Source organism: Macaca thibetana, chromosome 7 (genome assembly GCF_024542745.1).
Source record: "Macaca thibetana thibetana isolate TM-01 chromosome 7, ASM2454274v1, whole genome shotgun sequence".
Lineage (NCBI taxonomy): Eukaryota > Metazoa > Chordata > Mammalia > Primates > Cercopithecidae > Macaca > Macaca thibetana.
Window position 1 is genome coordinate 18,908,558 of NC_065584.1, and position 18,975 is coordinate 18,927,532.

General features: G+C 35.6%; 1 protein-coding gene across 13 annotated transcripts in view; it reads left to right on the forward strand.

Annotated features, from left to right (window-relative positions):
• EML5 (EMAP like 5) overlaps positions 1-18,975 on the forward strand; it is a 189,301-nt gene that overhangs the window by 73,594 nt on the left and 96,732 nt on the right. For 12 of the 13 annotated variants that reach the window (XR_007727537.1, XM_050798515.1, XM_050798514.1 and 9 more), the window contains exons 9-14: positions 2,752-3,008; positions 5,385-5,597; positions 12,582-12,749; positions 13,418-13,524; positions 14,349-14,467; positions 16,626-16,812. Coding sequence is in view for 12 of the 13 variants with exons in the window: in XM_050798515.1 (XP_050654472.1) it covers positions 2,752-3,008; positions 5,385-5,597; positions 12,582-12,749; positions 13,418-13,524; positions 14,349-14,467; positions 16,626-16,812 (1,051 nt within the window). In the remaining variant the exon portion in view is untranslated. The remainder of the gene's footprint in view (positions 1-2,751; positions 3,009-5,384; positions 5,598-12,581; positions 12,750-13,417; positions 13,525-14,348; positions 14,468-16,625; positions 16,813-18,975) is intronic. The other variant, XM_050798518.1, reaches the window with a different exon arrangement.

Here is an 18,975-nt window from a genome sequence, read left to right on the forward strand (position 1 = left end):
TATATCCTATAATAGTATGGAATATTATACTACATTGTATTTTAAAGAAGCTCACTTTTTTCTGAAGTCTGAGAAACCATCATCTGCAGTAACCTTCTAATTGGTCTTGATCCTATTAGTATGCTCCTTTAATTTTTTTTTTTTTGATATGGAGTCGCGCCCTGTCTTCCAGGCTGGAGCGCAGTGACGTGATCTCGGCTCACTGCAACCTCTGCCTCCCAGGTTCAAGTGATTCTCCTGCCTCAGCCTTCCAAGTAGCTGAGATTACAGGTGCATGCCACCACGCTGGGCTAATTTTTTGTACTTTTAGTAGAGATAGGGTTTCACCATCTTGGCCAGGATGGTCTCCATCTGACCTCGTGATCTGCCCACCTCGGCCTCCCAAAGTGCTGGAATTACAGGCATGAGCCACCACACCCAGCCTAATTTGTTTTTTTACCTTGGAACCAAATCAGCGATCTGACTGGTACATCTTATCCTAGCTTAACCTCACAAATTAAGGCCAAAAATCTTAACAAGACATATGAGGCCCCCTTCATGATTTTCCCTCAGCCTCCCTCAGCAGACTGAGTTCACACCAGAGGCCACTTGTTTGTGTCCATTCAACTACAGTGGCCGTCGCAAGCTGAACTTGAATACTTTCTCTTGCCATCACCTCTTTCACATCCTATTGTCTCTGCTGAAACATGGGTCTTTACCTCCAGTTCCTGTCTTCTGCTGAGCTAAATCTCATTCATTCATCGGAATAAAATGTAGACGTCATAGCTATCTACTCCACTTCCTTTGATATGTCTCCCCAGAATCACTCAGCTGGAAATGGATTCTTCTGTTGTATGCTCTGATCAACTCTGTACCTTTACTTTGTGATGTATTATGAACTGTTCATGTATGAGTATTCCCAGGCTTTTGCCTCCCTCTTCTTCTTAAAAGAAACCATAGTAATCATATATTAGTCTCCCAGAAGACTTAATTCAGAATGTTTTTTAAAAATTAACAAATTTTCATCTAATAGTTGTCATCTTTCCTTTAAATTTGTCAGAGAAACTCTTCGTGTGAGAGAGTAGTCATATAATTCATAATATTGACATGGCAATATTATTCATACTAAAAAACCAATCAATCAACCAGAATCTCTCTCTGTTATCTTCTACCATGTGTGTGTGTGTGTGTGTGCGCGCGCGTGCGTGTGTTGGTGAGCAGGGGGCATGTTAACAGAAAACCTTGGACATAAACCATTCTTCTCATTAATTGGGAGCAATTAAGTCTCTAGAACAAAAATGCTATAAAAAATACCAAAATACTTCTGAAGAATTTTCCAGAAGCATTTTGATGAAGGTCATGAAGGTGATTATAATTATAAAATTTTAAATAAAGGAGGCATGAAAAGTCAAAGCTGCCAAATAGTGTCTTAGACTTTTCTTAAAAATCTTATTCCATATAGGGAGGAAGGAATGGATGGATGGATGGATGGATATGGAGCAAAGGGCAATAAGGTATATGGATTTAATGTTAACTTGAAGGAGTCCCTGGGAAATGCATAGGCAGCTGTATGAGTCTATGCATAGGAAGAGGACCCTGCAAAGAGGCAAAAGTGATGTTAACCAGGGAAACTTTAAAAAAAAAAAAAAAAGTACAGAAGGTTCGAAGAATGCAATCTTGGATTTATTTTGGGGCTCATTTTTCTATTTCTGTTTCTAACACTACTTTGATTAGGGTAATCACTAAGTACTATAATTAACAGGCCCACAGCTGTATAGTGACTCAAATACAACTGAAGATTAATTCTTGCCCATGTAACAGTCAGAAGTTGATGAAGGCAAAATTTATCTGGAGAAAAGTCTCTGACACTGATTGGAAATAAGAATTTTTACTTCCTCCTATCTTTTTTCCCTGCCTCTGCTTCTCCTCCTCCTGCCCACAAACTCCACAACTTTGGAAACTCAGTGGTGTTTTACTACATATTTTTCTATTTTTTGGCTGTTACTAATATCTGTATTATTTTGGATACTCCATAAGAAGTCATCATTGAAAAAAAGTTCCACTTCACTGCTCAACATGGTCCCTAATGGAGGAATGTGTGTTCTATTTAAAAAGGTCAAAAAAATTAACCAGGTACGGTGGTGTGCACCTGTAATCCCAGCTATTCGGGAGGCTGAGGCACGAGGTGAGAATCGCTTGAACCTAGGAGGTGGAGATTGCAGTGAGCCAAGATCGTGCCACTGGACTCCAGCCTGAGCAACAGACCCAGACTCTGCCTCAATAAAATAAAATAAAATAAAATAAAATAAAATAAAATAAAATAAAACTGAAGTAATATAGATGAATTCATCCTTTATTATTTCTTGAATGTAATTTTGCATATTTAGCTCCTTACAAAAAAAATTTTTTGAAAATTATAGTGTTTAAATTAAACATTTTTCATAAACTCCATATTTACAAAGAACTTCTTTTACCATAAAAATTTGTTACTTTATTTCCTTTATTCTTTGTTAACTCCAGAAATTTAGTATGGATCTCTAAAGTACTTAATTTAGAAACTGAAATTCAGCATTTTCCTGAACATTTGGCATATATTGTTTCCATGTATTTCTGTTCAGCAATGTATTGTTCCTGAATTAATACTACTTGTGTTATTTACGTTTATTTTTATAAACACTTGATACGGCTTCATAGTCATTTTAGACATGTTTGAAACGGAATTAATTCTGTTGTGACTTCTGTTCATGTAGTCTCATTTTTTCTTTTTAACAGAGATATGACGGAAGTTGTACATATTAAAGATAGGAAGGAGGCAATTCATGAATTAAAATATTCACCAGATGGAACTTACCTTGCTGTTGGATGCAATGACAGCTCAGTTGATATTTATGGAGTTGCTCAGCGTTATAAAAAAGTTGGCGAGTGTTTGGGATCCCTTAGTTTCATCACTCATCTGGACTGGTCTTCAGACAGTAGATATTTGCAGACAAATGATGGAAATGGGAAAAGACTTTTTTATAGAATGCCAGGTAACAATTTCTAGCAAATTATAGATTTGTAGTGCCTATACAATATTTTAGAGTTTTACTAGAAGCAGATTTTAAGTTACATTTGACGTAGGAAATCAAAGAAGATCTGAGCTGGTATTTCAGGCATTGTAGACTTTTCTGTAAGGCTGCCTTATTATATTGAAATCCTTTTGGGTTTTATTCCAACTTTATTGAGGTATAATTGACATTAAAAAATTGTATATATTGAAAATGTACAATGTAAAGTTTTGATATATACATTGTGAAACAATTTCCTCAATCAAGCTAAATGATGTGTCGGTCACTTCACATAGTTACCATTTGTGTGTGTGTGTGGTGAGAACATTTAAATTCCACTCTCTTAGCAAATTTCAGATACATCATACAGTAACAGCATTATTAACCATAGTCAACACACTGTGTATTAGATCTTTTGAATTTATTCATCCTGTATAACTGAAACTTACATCTCCTTATATCCACCCCCACCTGGCCCCCACTTCTACCTCTCCCAGTCCTTGGCAACTACTACTCTAAATCCTTTGGTTCTTAATTAAAACTCCTTTGGCTGGAGGATCTAAAACAGATTCTCTCTTTATTGAATTCCATACCATGATCATAGTGTATGGTAAAGTACCACTGTATCTTAGAGAGTCAAAATGCCATTTTTGTGGGTGGAACTAATTAAGTGAATATAATTACTGGAAATGTGTGACCAATAAATTATTTGTTTTTTGTGTTTATCTCAAATAAACTTTGCAGGCTGGGCATGGTGGCTCACGCCTGTAATCCCAGCACTTTGGGAGGCCACAGTGTACCGACAGCTTGAGCCCAGGAGTTTGAGACCAGCCTGGGCAACATGGCAAAACCCCACCTTTACTAGAAATACAAAAACTAGCCGGGTATGGTGGTATGCACCTGTGGTCCCAGCTATTTGGGAGGTCGGGACGGGAGGGCCATTTGAGCTTGGGAGGATGAGGCTGCAGTGAGCCGTTATGTTGCCATTGCACTCCAGCTAGGTAACAGATCAAGAAGCTGTCTCAAAAAAATAAATAAACTTTGCAAATATTAATAACTAACTAACTTTGAAAAACAGAATTTCAACCAAAAATTTTAAAAGAGAAGAATAGGCTATGTGCAGTGACTCATGCTTGTAATCCTAGCACTTTGGGAGGCCGAGGCGGGAGGATCTCTTGAGCCCAGGAGTTTGAGAACAGTCAGGGAACATGGTGAGACCCATCTCTACCAAAAAGAAAAAAGAAAGAGCAGGGTGTGGTGGCATGCACCTGCAGTGGGAGGATCATTTCAGCTGGGAGTTCAAGGCTGCAGGGAGCCAAGATCATGCCAGTGAACTCCAGCCTGGGTGAAAGAGCAAGACCATGGCTCTAACTAAACAAATAAGTAAATAAATTAGCAAGTGAGTGAGTGCGTGAATGAATGGGATAAAAGCAGAATCATCGAAATATTACCTCTTAGTAATTTTTTTTTTTTTTTTTTTTGAGACAGAGTTTCGCTCTGTTGTCCAGGTTGGAGTGTAGTGGCATGTTCTCAGCTCACTACAGCGTCTGCCTCCAGGGTTCAAGTGATTCTCCTGCCTCAGCCACCTGAGTAGCTGATATTACAGGTGCCCGCCACCATGCCCAGCTAGTTTTTGTATTTTTAGTAGAGATGAGGTTTCACCATATTGGCCAGGCTGGTCTTGAACTCCTGACCTTCAGTGATCTGCCTGTCTCGGCCTCCCAAAGTACTGGGATTACAGGTGTGAGCCACTGCACCCGGCCACTGCATAGTACTTTATTTGTTGTGATGCTTAGGAAATTAGTCACTATCTTCCAAGAACCTGTTACATAAAATAAGCTGCATAATTCAATGAATGCATCTCCCCAAAAGTTTTTCATTAACAGTCTACCTAATGTAAATATATTATCCTACACTCATCCTTTCTTCTTGGTCTTTTCTAGTTCTCTCTTTTTTTCCTCAACTATGTATCTTAGGCTTCTTTTATAATACCTGATTTGCCACTTTCTCATAGCTTTTACCTTTTTTTTTTATAACTTACCCTGTTATGACTAATCTGTATCATTTTTTAAATAGGATTCAGTTTTCTTCTCCACATAAGGGAACCTGCTAAGCTAAACATTCAAGGCAATGTCTGTCTCTGAATCAGTATAATTTTTGTAGTAGCTTTTTATAAATTTCTTGCATTTAGTTTTCTTTTCTCTTAACCCAAACTTACCTACCTATTTATGTATTTTCTTCTAAGTGGGGTGAGACGATTCATTAAATTTTGGAATTTACTATGTTCTCAGTACAGTTTAGGCTTGAGAAAATCAAATGAAATAACTTCTTAAATTAAGACTCTTGATTTATTTTTAGGGGGAAAAGAAGTGACAAGTACAGAAGAAATAAAAGGTGTTCATTGGGCTTCATGGACATGTGTTTCAGGCCTTGAAGTAAATGGAATTTGGCCCAAGTATTCAGATATCAACGATATAAATTCAGTAGATGGAAATTATATTGGCCAAGTTTTAGTTACAGCTGATGACTATGGAATTATAAAATTATTCCGATATCCATGTTTGAGAAAAGGTACCTTTTCTTTCAAAATATTGTTAAGTAACCTCTCTCTCACAGAAGACTTTTATGTTCTTGCAGAAAATTAGTCTTGAGATAAATTAAAGGATTTCATATTTTTTAAATTTACACAGATTGGTAAAGGGTTTCATTTTGCTAATTCAAAAATTATTGTCATATGCTACATTTATTTTGGTCATGAAGTTTTATTAGAAAATTCTTTTTGAATTCATATGTTATGAATGCATATGTTCTTTATGAATGCATATATTCTTTATGAATTCATATGTTGTTATGAATATCTCTTTCTTTTCAAAGAAACATTTTTCTTTTCACTTCCTGAATTCCTTCATAGAGTCAGACTATACAATGATGGTTGTGTGTGTATATATATATATATATTTTTTTTTTTGAGACAGGGTCTCGCTCTGTCTGTTACCCAGGCTGGAGTGCAGTGGTGATCTCTGCTCACTTCAGCCTCCACCTCCTGTGTTCCATCAACCCTCCTGCCTCAGCCTCCCAGGTAACTGGGATGACAGGCATGCACCACCACGCCCAGCTAATTTTTGTATTTTAAGTAGAGACAGGGTTTCACCATGTTGGCCAGGCTGTGTCTTAAAGTCCTCACCTCAGGCAATCTCTCTGCATCAGCCTCCCAAGATACTAGGATTACAGGCGTGAGCAGGGTCTGATGTGGTTTAGCTTTGTGTCCCCAGCCAAATCTCATTTTGAATTGTAATTTCCGGGTGTTAAGGGAGGAACCTGGTGGGAAGTGATTGGATTATGGGGGCGGTTTCCCCTATGCTGCTGTTGTGATAGTGAATGAATTCTCACAAGATCTGATGGTTTTATAAATGGTAGTTTTTCCTGTGATCTCACGCACTTCTCCTTCATGCCACCTTGTGAAGAAGTTGCCTTGCTTCCGCTTTGCCTTCTACCATGATTGTTGTAAGTTTCCTGAGGCCTCCCCAGCCATGCTGAGCTGCGAGTCAATTAAATCTCTTTCCTTTATAAATTACTCAGTCTTGGGCAGCTCTTTATAGCATTTTGAAAATGGACTAATATAGGGTCTTATCATTTGGTTATTTTCTACATGTTTTATATTATCACCTCTTTTTCTTGGATCTCTTCTAAAATGATACAAATCATTCTGTTCATAGACCTGGGATAATTAAATAAAGTGCTCTATTAGGTATCATTTATTTATTCCATGCCTATTTCATAAAGTATTTGAGTCAGCTCATAACAAGTCCATAAGTACTAAAGTAACTATACAAATAGAGAATCAGTATCAGGGGAAATACAAATAGAAGTACCATATTCAAACTAGGTAAAGAAAATAACAGTAGTCAAACATCAAATTTAATTCTGAGCTTCGTGGAAACCAAAAATAAAGCAGGGCACAAATAGTTTTCATTCTACATTTTAAAAAAAAGCATACTTACTTCTCTAGCAAATCAAAGTTTTTTTGGAAAATTTTTGAGGAACTTTCCTGTGGTATGGGACTTTATATTAGATGTAGTGAATGTGTATTCCTAGAGCATCAACGCCTGTAGCAGATGCAGTAGTGATTTTTCACCTGGCTTGTTGATACAAGTCGTTGGGCAAACATTAAAAATGTGGCTTAGTAAAGGTGATTTTTGGAAACAGCTAAAGTAGTTCGATTAAAATATATAATCAACTGATGTCAAACTTAAGGGCTTAATTTTTCCAGAAGCCCAGGCTGGTGTTTCCGTTGTGCCTCTAAGGTAAAGTGATGAGTTTAAGATCTTGCCAGCTTGCCATGTTGTTGATTCCTGCCTGTGAGATGTCAGCTTCCTAGGTGCATGTGAAAATATTTCACTAAGTATGTTAACAAAGGTGTGTTAGTCTGTTTTCACACTGCTATAAAGAACTTCCTGAGACTGGGTAATTTATTTTTTTAAAAATGAGGTTTAATTGACTCACAGTTCCTCATGGCTTGGGAGGCCTCAGGAAACTTACAGTCATGGCAGAAGGTGAAGGGAAAGCAAGGCACGTCTTACATGGCAGTAGGGGAGAGAGTAGGAACAATGGGGGAACTGCTGAACACTTTTAAACCATCAGATCTCATGAGAACTCACTCACTGTCACGAGAACAGCATGGGGGAACTGCCGCCATGATTCAGTCACCTCCCACCAGGTTCCTCCTTCAACACATGGGGATTAAATTCGAGATGAGATTTGGGTGGGACACAGAGCCAAACCATATCAAAAGGCTGGTTAAATCTCTAACAGTTAAAGTACCCTCTTTCTGAGTCCCACCACATAGCCAGGACGTGAGAGTCACCAGGCACAACAAATTTTAAGATGGTACTTGCTTGGTTATAAAGTGTGAGATCTTCAGTAAGAGTCATGATGATCTTACTCTTAGACGTTGCTCCTACTTAATTGTTTCACGTACTGCCCTCTATGCAAAAACAAAAATACTTTAATCTTCTGAGTTTTCTTAGTCAAGTGAATAGGATTTATTGATTGTTTTTATCATTTGCAAGATAGAAGTTGGTATTATTGCACAGTAATTTTATTTCATTTATAAAATGTGTAGTAGTTCTTTGAACTGCTGTGCGAATATTTTACCAAAGCCTAAGAAAATTAGTCTTGTTTTGAGAGATTATTCACTCCTTCAAGGACATAAGTATAAATTGCTCCTCTTTTTTGTTTCCCTTTTGTTAGATTTTTTGTTGGTAATTTATTTTCTAGTAAGGATGATTTTTATTTCTAGGCACTTGTGAATCAGCTTGAGATTGTAGCTAGGGAAGTGGGAAAGACAGAATATGACTACTGCATTTTTAATGGATTAATATAAGTATTTTAAGATTTTATGTTTTGCAGACCACTTGGGCCAAAAAAGATTATGTATGTATTGAATTCACATAATTACATACCTTGAAGTTAGCAGTATTACTAGAAATATTCTCTTTCTTTTAGAGTAATTATTAAGTTGTATTGCTAGTCCAAGTTAAGGTTAGAAAAATGTAGCTGATGTATTAATGTATTTTACATATCCACTCAGGTCATATTCATTAGGTGACTTCTTAGAAGTGCAGCATTTACAAAATGTGGATTTTAAATAATAGAATTAGTTTATGTTATAGAATCATTGTAATTGAAACAAAAAATATATGAAGTTAGCGCAAAGAGAGAATGATCGTATGAACCACATATACCCTACATTTTCTGCACTCTAATTTCAGCCCGAAGCATTCCACCCCCTTCGTATTTTTTTCTTCATTATCATCCTCTTTTTCTCTAGTTTCACCTGCTCCTGACCATAATCTCTCTGAAAGAATTCAGGACTCTTTCTAGGCAGCAGCATAGGGGCTGTGGTGGATGGTGAGCAGGTCAGGGAGAATGGAAAGGTGAGGGCAGGGTTACATTAGCCCATCACCTCCATCACTGTTAATAATGACCAAGACCCTCTCTGCACTTCTTGTTGGCAAATGAAAATTTATATTTGGAGAAAATATCATTTAGATTCCAGGAAATTCATAGGAAAAACCAAATATCTTACAACAACAACAACAAATTTATAACAGGGACTTATTCAGTGCTGTTTTCCATTTGTTGCATGTAGCTTTAATGCCTCTTTTTCACTGCTGCAAAATATTGCGTTGTAAGTTTATGCTGCAATTTATGCATTTATTTGCCTGTCATTGGACATTTGGGTCATTTCTCATCTTTTGATATTAAATGCAGGTTTCTTAAAGTAGTGAAATAACTAGGAGTGAAATTTCTGGGTCATGGAGAATGTGAACGTTATAAGAAAATACCAAATTATTTTCCAAAGTGGTTATACAATTTTACAAAGCCTGTTGATTCAGCACTTGATATTGCTATACTTTCTAACTTTTGCAAATCCAGTTAGTGTAAATGATGTCACATTGAGGTCTTAATTTCCATTTGTCTGACTACAAATGAGGTTAACCATCTTTTAAAATATGTTTTGGTCTTCTGTGTTTTCTTCTCTGTGAAACATGGGTTCATATCTCTTTCCTGTGTTTCTATTGGGTTATTTCTTTTATTGATCTGTAAGAATTACTTTATATACTCTTATAATACAAATGCTTTGTAATTTTTATAGTTTGCAATTATCTTTTCCCAGTTTGTGACTTGCCTTTTTGTTTTCTTGATGTGTTTTCTTGGCCAGTTCTTAATTTCAGTGTAGTTAAGTCTATTTCTCTTTCTTTTCTTATAGGTAGTATAGTTTTGTGTATTAAGAAATTGTTGCTTTTACTAGGGTCAGAAAGATATTTTCATATATTTATATATTCCCATATCTAGAAGTTTAATATCATTAAAACATAGTTAAATGGAAAAAGTCTTTTGTCATATTGCTACAATATATTGAAAATATTTAGTTCATATTACCCTTGTGTGAAAATACATATTAAAACACATTAGGAAAGAAATGGAGTCATTGAAACACAAATATTTTAGTATATTTCTTTATCCTTACCAAGAATTTTCATCTTCTTTTAAATTAGGAAGCTTCTATGATCATTATAGCTTGTCTTGATAAGTTTTTTCTCTGAGATATTTGTCCTAATTAATGATATACTGTTTAGGCCTTAACTATTCTTATTATTGAATCATTTTTATCATAGTTTTCATAATCAAAAGGCACCTTGTGAGCATATAATCCAATTTACGTTTTAAAATGAGGAAATGGAGTCCAAAAGAGGTTTGGTGGAATGCTCACACTTCTGTGCTATTAAATGGTCAAACTGATGCTCAAGCACTAGTCTTTTGATTTCAATTCTGATATTCTTTAAGCTACATCAAACTTTTGCCCTCTTCTGTGCATTATAGGAGTTGGAATCATGTTCATGCCCTCAGTTTCCTTCACTACTCTTTCCTCCATTACAATCTAGCATTCCAACTCAAATGTCCAAGCAGAGCAAAAGGAAATGTAATCTTTCCTTTTCCGTTCTTTTTCTCTTTCTTCGAATATCTAATGAGTGTTTGCTATATACCAGGCACCAGGGATATACATTAAACAAGACACCACCGTTCTCTTCAAAGACCTTATAGTTTTAATGGAGGAGTGAACAAGTAAATAGTCTATTACATTTCAGTGTTATATAAGTATAATCACAAAGAGTAATCACAGAGAATTCTGGAAGCATGTAACTTGGTCTTGGTGAGTCAAGGTCACTTCATGAAAGATATGATATCTAGGTTCACTTTTAAGATACCCATTTATCAGAACAAATTATTAAACATTAAACTGGTTATTTAAAATTATTAATACAGTCCCATTGACTAAAAATAACTGGTTTCCCTTAGACTTATTTTACAACTTTCTTGTTTAATTGCCTTGGTTTATCCAAGAGGGTCTTAAAGTTGGGAAGGGACTTACAGGATTATTTGTACCTCTCTCTATCACTCGGTGTAGTCAGAGTAGATGCTTTAACTCTTTAATTTGCCCTGACATAACAAATTAGTAGATCTTAGAACTTGGAATTTTATTTGTTCGAATTTCTGGCTTTACCTTTTAAGACTCTCTGATGTCTAAGAGTGCTTGAGGGTTGCCTCAAAAGTAGTAGTAGTAGTCAAAGCTCTCTCGATAGGCAAGTAATGCATTCCTATATAAGAGCCCTTACCTTATAGGATTTGCTGGGTTGAAATATGGGAAGTTAAATTAGTGACTTATATTAAACTACATAAAAAATTTATTCCTAAAATAACAGTATTACTATTAAGCAGCAGTAAATTATAACTTTAGATGAGTTTTGATTCTATTTTATGTATTAATTATGATAGTTATCTTAATGACCAAGATGAAAGTTTTTCTCCAGAATTTTGTTGATGGGGCTTTGGCATCCTGATGTACAAGTCTTCTATAACTTAATATAAAATGTTCAAAACAATATCAAAATGAAGCTAAGCATCATTGTATCCTGTGTACTTTAACAAGAATATGTATATAATGCCACATACCAGGAGGAGGAGATAGAGAATATATTCTAAAAATATATTCCTGTAAGATATAGTGGCTCATGCCTGTAATCCCAACACTTTGGGAGGCTAAGGCGGGAGGATTGCTTGAGCCCAGGAACTGGAGACCAGCCTGGGCAACATAGCAAAACCCTGTCTCTGCCATAAATAAATAAATAAATAAATAAATAAAATATATCCCTGTTGCCACAGAGATTTTTAAGAAAATGAACCACAAAGTTAAATGATTCCTTTATTATTGGAGAAATTGGGTGTATACCACCTTAGCCAAATGATACAGCTTAACATCTCTAATGATAGAACTGACCGTATCCCCTGAAATGACATATCCAAAAGGATGTAACATTGCCCATACCCAAAACATACCACCTGAATCTAATCATGAGGAGGCGTTAGACAAAACCCAAATTGAAAGATATTTTTTAAAATATCTGGATTTTAAAAATGATTTTAAAGGACATTGTTGGAACAACTGGGCATATTTGACTTTGATTAATATGATGTATTACATTGATTGGCTTTTTAATGTTGAACCAAACTTGCATTCCTGGCATAAATCTCATCTGATTATGTTGTTTAATCCTTGTTATATGTTGCTGAATTCAGTTTGCTACTATTTTGTTGATGACTTAAGTCTTAAAAGGATCCTCTGGCTGCTTCGGTTGAGAATAATGGGGGTAAGGTCGAGTTAATTAGTTCTTTGAATTTCACTTAAGCCCAAAGGCCTCAGGCCAAAACATTCAAATGTTTCAGTATAAAAACAGTTGATTCCCAGGTTTTTCTCAAAGTGGTAAGATAATGCCTCACAGCCTTTGTGGTTCCTTGTGAATCAGCAGAGGAGATATTTACATTCCTTGATACAGATTCATTCATTTGTTCAATTTTTGAGTCAGCTTATTTCCCATTTGTTCATAATTCAGTTAATAGAAGGATGATACAGTGGTTCATGTATAAAAATTGTTCGAAATGGTATTTTGTTTAGCATTCGTTTATCAATTTAAAGATATATTTTTATTATAGGAGCCAAGTTTAGAAAATATATTGGCCATTCAGCTCACGTAACTAATGTCAGATGGTCACATGATTATCAGTGGGTTATTTCTATTGGTGGAGCAGATCACTCTGTCTTTCAGTGGAAATTTATTCCTGAAAGAAAACTGAAAGATGCTCTTCACATAGCACCCCAAGGTGAGTAGTATACATTACCTAAGCAATTTCCCTGTCAAATAATTCTTCAGTAACCCCCAAATAACAATTTTATGTTAAAGTATAATCTAGCCTCATAAGCTAACAGTATAGTTTGTTATTAGTAGAAATTTCAAGTTAAAATATTAGTTCTATATGTTTAGAGTTAGATGTCATAGAGTGTGGAATACAATAATTTTGATTGCATTTTAATCTATCAAATAATGAGTGAAGAAACAGTTATATTAATAGCAAAACAAACATTGAATATATCCTCTGGGAGATGGGTATCTAGATTTTGTAAATGCTTTTATTGACCAAAATTATCTAATGTCAATTCATCTGTTGCATATAGTATTTTTAGCTATTTTTCATGTTAATTATAGGTTATATTCACTTATATTTGCACAGACATTTAAATTTGATGTAGCGGTCATTGGGGAGCCAGTGAAGGGATTTAAAGGAGCTATTGAGTTTGCAGTGAGTGGAGAGGAAGATAATCTGTAGTACAGTTTACTGACATCTGTGTCACTTGAATAGGTAATTTCATTTGATTGTTTTATGGCTTGTCTCCATGTCAACTGACGTAGCTCTTAATCATTAATTTTCCAGTGCTGTTTTGATAATGAATCTTCTTTAAACAAGTAACATTTCATTTTTAAAAATTACAGAAAGTCTGGCTGACTCTCATAGTGATGAATCAGATTCAGATCTGTCTGATGTTCCAGAGCTGGATTCTGAAATTGAACAAGAGACACAGCTCACCTACCGTCGACAGGTAATTTTCTATATCACACAGTTTTTCTCTGAAAAGTCCAATTTCTTCTTTATCTTGCTCCCCGTTAGTCATCTGTTGTTATCTTTTGTGTCTTTAATTTCCCAATCAATGTATGATTATATTTTCCCACTGTCAGTGTTAGAGTACACTTGTGTAAAATTTTTTTTATATTAAATGGTTGGTATATTAAGTATGCTTGCCTTCTATTTGCCTATAGGATTTTGTCATAGTATACTCACATTTATTCCCTTAAAAGTATTCTTTTGTGAAGTATAAAAATTTCCTGGAACACTAAATATCTGTTTGTCAGTGTGATATATAGAAAATGTGAATTTGTTTGTTCTTTCCGAGGGAGTAAATTTCATGAATTATCTTTTCATTTAAGACTATTATTAAAGGTTGTTTTCAGACAATGTCTGAAAGTTATATTGAGAGTATATGAGGCCGGGCGCGGTGGCTCAAGCCTGTAATCCCAGCACTTTGGGAGGCCGAGACAGGCGGATCACGAGGTCAGGAGATCGAGACCATCCTGGCTGACACGGTGAAACCCCGTCTCTACTAAAAAATACAAAAAAAAACTAGCCGGGCGAGGTGGCGGGCGCCTGTAGTCCCAGCTACTCGGGAGGCTGAGGCAGGAGAATGGCGTGAACCCGGGAGGCGGAGCTTGCAGTGAGCCAAGATCACGCCACTGCACTCCAGCCTGGGCGGCAGAGCGAGACTCTGTCTCAAAAAAAAAAAAAAAAAAAAAAAAAAAAAGAGAGTATATGAAAACCTTTATTAATATATATTCTAAGAATATTTCTACTTATGTACATTTTTTAAAGGTTTACAAAGAAGATCTACCTCAGCTTAAAGAACAATGCAAAGAGAAACAAAAAAGTGCTACTTCTAAAAGAAGAGAGCGGGCTCCAGGAAATAGTATTCGATTACACTTTGTTCACGGGTATAAAACAACTATCTTTCATTTATATGTTTGAATTTTGGTTCACACTTACTAGCTTAACATCTCTAATGATAGAACTGACTGTATCCCCTGAAATGACATATCTGAAAGTATACAACATTGCCCATGGGGAAAACACATCACCTGAATCTAATCATAAGGAGACATTAGACAAAACCAAATTGAAAGATATTTTTTAAAATATCTGGATTTTGAAATGATTATAAAGGACACTGTTGGGACAACTGGGCATGTAACTTTAAACAAGTCACTTTAAACAAGTCACTTAACCTCTCAGCTTCTTTTTTTGTGTCTGTGAAATGGAGATAATAGTACTGTGTTAGTCCATTTCACGTTGCTATAAAGGAATACCTGAAGCTGGATAATTTATAAAGAAAAGAGGTTTATTTGGCTCAGTGTTCTGCAGGCTGTACAAGCAGGGCAGCAGCCTCTGCTCAGTTTCTGGTGAAGCCTCAAGAAGCTTTTACTCATGGTAGAAGGCAAAGGGGGAGCAGGTGTGTTACGTAGTGAAAGAGAGAGCAAGAAAAAAGGGATCGAAAGGGAAGGGGGTTGCTGGACTCTTTAAGTAATCAGATCTTGTTTGAACAAATCAGGAGATAACTCACTTATCACCAAAGGGATGGCATAAAGCCATTCATGAGGGATCTGCCCCCATGACCCAAACACTTCCCACCAGGACACTTCCCAGTATCCCACACTGGGGATGACAGTTCAACATGAGATTTGGACAAGACAAATACCTGAATCGTATCAAGTACCTACCTTACAAGGTTCTGATGAGGAGTGAATAAGGCAATACTAGTGGTGATTTACAACATTATGTGGCACATAATAAGCGCTATGTAAGTGTTTATTAAATAAAAAAAAATCTTATGAAAGTTTCATATTTATGGAAATGGACCTCTTTAAACAATTAAGCAAAATGTAAGAGATAATCATCTCCCCTTAATATGTCTAATTTGGAATGATATTGTAACTTCTTGCATGAGCATTTTTGCCTAAATATTTTAATTTCACCAAAATACAGGTTCTGAATTCTCTTAGAACATCCGTCAAGACAGGTCTCACATTTCAGCTTGGCAGAAATAGATTTTCCAATCTGACTCTTTTCTACCTTTCACCCAGCATTCATTTTCTTACCTGACTGATAATACTTATCAAGAATTTTAAAAAGGATTTATTAAGTAAAAGTATTTTTTCTCCAGTGTTAAAATGGTCAGTAGTTTTTATGCTGTTATATTTTATGAATTGGGTTTCTTTGAAGTGCAAAGCAAGGTTGCTATAAATGGACTTATTTTGACCATTTAAGATTTGGCTACTTTGTCTTGGATGAATATAATATTTTTAAATTGTTGTTTAAACTTATTTTTGGAATATATGTTATATTAAGGTGTATAAAAGGGTATAGTTTGAAAATCTTTCTCCCACCTCTGCCCTCCCAGCCATCATTTCCCCTCTCTGCAGATAGTCACTATTACTTAGTTTCAGAAATACTTATACAACAATTACAAATATATATTCTTTTCTATGCCTTTTACTTATAAAAAGCAATTGTTTTATTTTATAGTATACAATTTTAATATTATACTTACGTAAATAGTAGTATACTATACATACTATTGTCTACCTTGTTTTTTTCACTCACTATTATACCTTAGATTTAGCTATTTGCAGTCCGAGCAGTTCATAAAAGTTTATTGGATCAGGAATGGTGGTATTTTTTAATTGTTCAGGCTGGGCATGGTGGCTTACACCTGTAATCCCAGCACTTTGGGAGGCCAGGGTGGGTGGAGCTGAGGAGTTCGAGACCAGCCTGGGCAACATGGCAAAACCCCATCTCTACAAAAAATACAAAAATTAGCCAGGCACAGTGGCACGCAGCAGTAGTCCCAGCTACTTGGAGGGCTGAGGTTTGAGCCTGGGTGGTCAAGGTTGCAGGGAACTGTGATCACACCATTGTACTTCAGACTGAGTGACAGAGCAAGACCCCATCTCTTTAAAAAAAAAATTGTTTAGTATCCTGTAAAACTGGAAATTGAATGATTCACTCAAAGGGTACCTACTTCTCCCCCGTATAGTCTGTATTGATCAGATAAAAGACCAAAATTAATTACATATGATTTGTTTTCTGTATTAGTTACAGAGGTTATGACTGTCGAAGTAATCTATTTTATACTCAAATTGGTGAAATTGTGTACCATGTGGCAGCAGTGGGTGTCATTTATAATCGACAGCAGAACACACAGCGTTTTTATCTGGGTCATGATGATGATATTCTCTGCCTAACTATTCATCCTTTGAAAGACTACGTGGCAACAGGCCAGGTAGGTTTGAAAGACTGACAGTGAATCAGATAAGCTACACCTTTGTTTGAGTTTAAATAAATTAATCATATATCTCTTTTGTGTTCTAGGAAATGAAGAGTAAAGAATTCTTTAGAATGGGTTTTATTTTCAGATTATAAATAAAATTTACCCCAAACTTTTTTCCTACAGTTTTACTTAAAGTTTTTATTGTTTTAATTCGAATTATTTTAATTTAAATTTGGAACTCATAGCTCTGGCTTCTTTTTTCTGTCATGATATTAATTTTTTAAATTAGTGAGTAAAATTAAAGAAAAAATAAAGACTAGAAATCTGGTTTTTTTAGGTTGAGTTACCTAAAACAGTAAATAATTTAACAAATGTCCTGTGACAAACCAAAGGACGATGTCTCTTTATTTTACAACCAGGATAGTAATCTATTCAGGTTTACCAAAGTAGAAAGCACAAATATTGAAATAAAAAACCCTGGGAAAATATTAACTGATACCTCTCTATATGGATTTCTTAGAGAAGGAAGGGAAGAAATGAAGTTTATAGATTCTTACTCTATGTAAGTATTTTACTAGTTTATTGATGTATATTTATTCTCACCTCAACCTTGTGAGAGTAAAATTATTTCCTTCAGTCTACAAATGATGAGGTTTAGGTTTGGAGAAATTAAATAATTTGCTTAAGATCAATCAGCTAATAGGTAGTAAAGCCTAAAGCCTTCAGTTTGTCTGGCTTTAAACACTGTGTAAATATACCTTTTAGCTAGGATATGTGTAAAAGGGGTCAACTTGCATCTTCCTATATAGCTTTCTTGAAAGGAGAGAAAACTCCTCCCTTTTTTCTTTCTGCCATTCTTCTTCCTTTCTTTGTGCCTCTCTTTACTTGCTCTTTCTCTCCTTCCTTTCCCTTTCCTTATTCCTTTCTTTCATTCACTCAGAAACATTAAGCACATTCTGTGTAGCAAGAAATGTGCTAGAAATATAAAGATAAATAAGACAACTTCTTGCCATGGTGGAAACTCATATTCTGAGTTGTGATACAGTGTCCTAAGTATAGATCAGAGAAGCTTGTCTCATCTATATTTATGACAATACCTTAGCACTATTGATGTTTTGGGGCAGGTAATTATTTGTTGTGGGAGGCTGACCTATGCATTGTAGGATATTTAGCAGCATCCCTGGTCTCAACCCGTTAGTGTCAGTAACACCCACTTCTCTGAGTTGTGGCAACCCAAAATATCTCCTGACAGTGCCCAGATGTCCCTTGGAAGGCAAAATCACCCTGTTTTTAAATGTAGAAAGATGTACAATGTCTTGTAGCAATGTAATGAAGAACTAATGATTAATTGTGTCCAGTAGAATCGAAGAAACCCTCGTAGAGATGATGACATTTGAGCTGAGTTGTTTACTTGGCAGAGGGGAAGTTGGGAAAATCATTCTAAGTGTATTATAGCATGTGTAAAAGGTAAAAGTAGAGAAAAAAAAAAAAAAAAGCCCAGATTATTTGAAGAACTATACATAACCCACAGTGTTCAAATCTTAGAATACATTATGGACATTAGTGGAGGAACTAATCAGGAGGGTAGGTGGAGGTTAAAACTACCTGGTTATCCCATATATTAACACAAACTGGGTCTTGGATGCACAGTTGTATTTAATGTTTTACGATCTAGCCTTTCCAGTGCAGGCACTTTCTGAGAAACCTTTGTCCTCATTTGGGGCATTTTCTTGTCAGGTTTTTGTGTTTGTTTTTGTGGGTATTTGCTTCATTCCACTTCTGAGTTTTCAGGTAGACAGGTGTGATTAAAAACTCTGTTCTAAGGTGTTTATTGTAGTGGAGTAATGGGTTTGCAGTAATAAGTCATACTTTTCCACCGAAGGGGAGGGTTTGGGAATCGAGACTAAAGTTAAGTTGTTGGAAGAATTCCTTGATTGGAAATTTTACCTTTGTGTTTTGATGCTCTGTTTCCTGAAAATAACTCAGGGATGCTCCAGGTTTGTCCATCTACTGCTTTGATTCCTTGGATCTCACCCATTCTTTCACTTTAAGAAAAAAAAATAATAATAATTGTTGCAGAGGTCTCTGTATTTTGCGGCTTCCCTTTTGTAAGAAGCACTTTTCCCAAATAAAACAATTTTTAAAAAAGCAATTTAGATGAAAAATCTAGAGAGT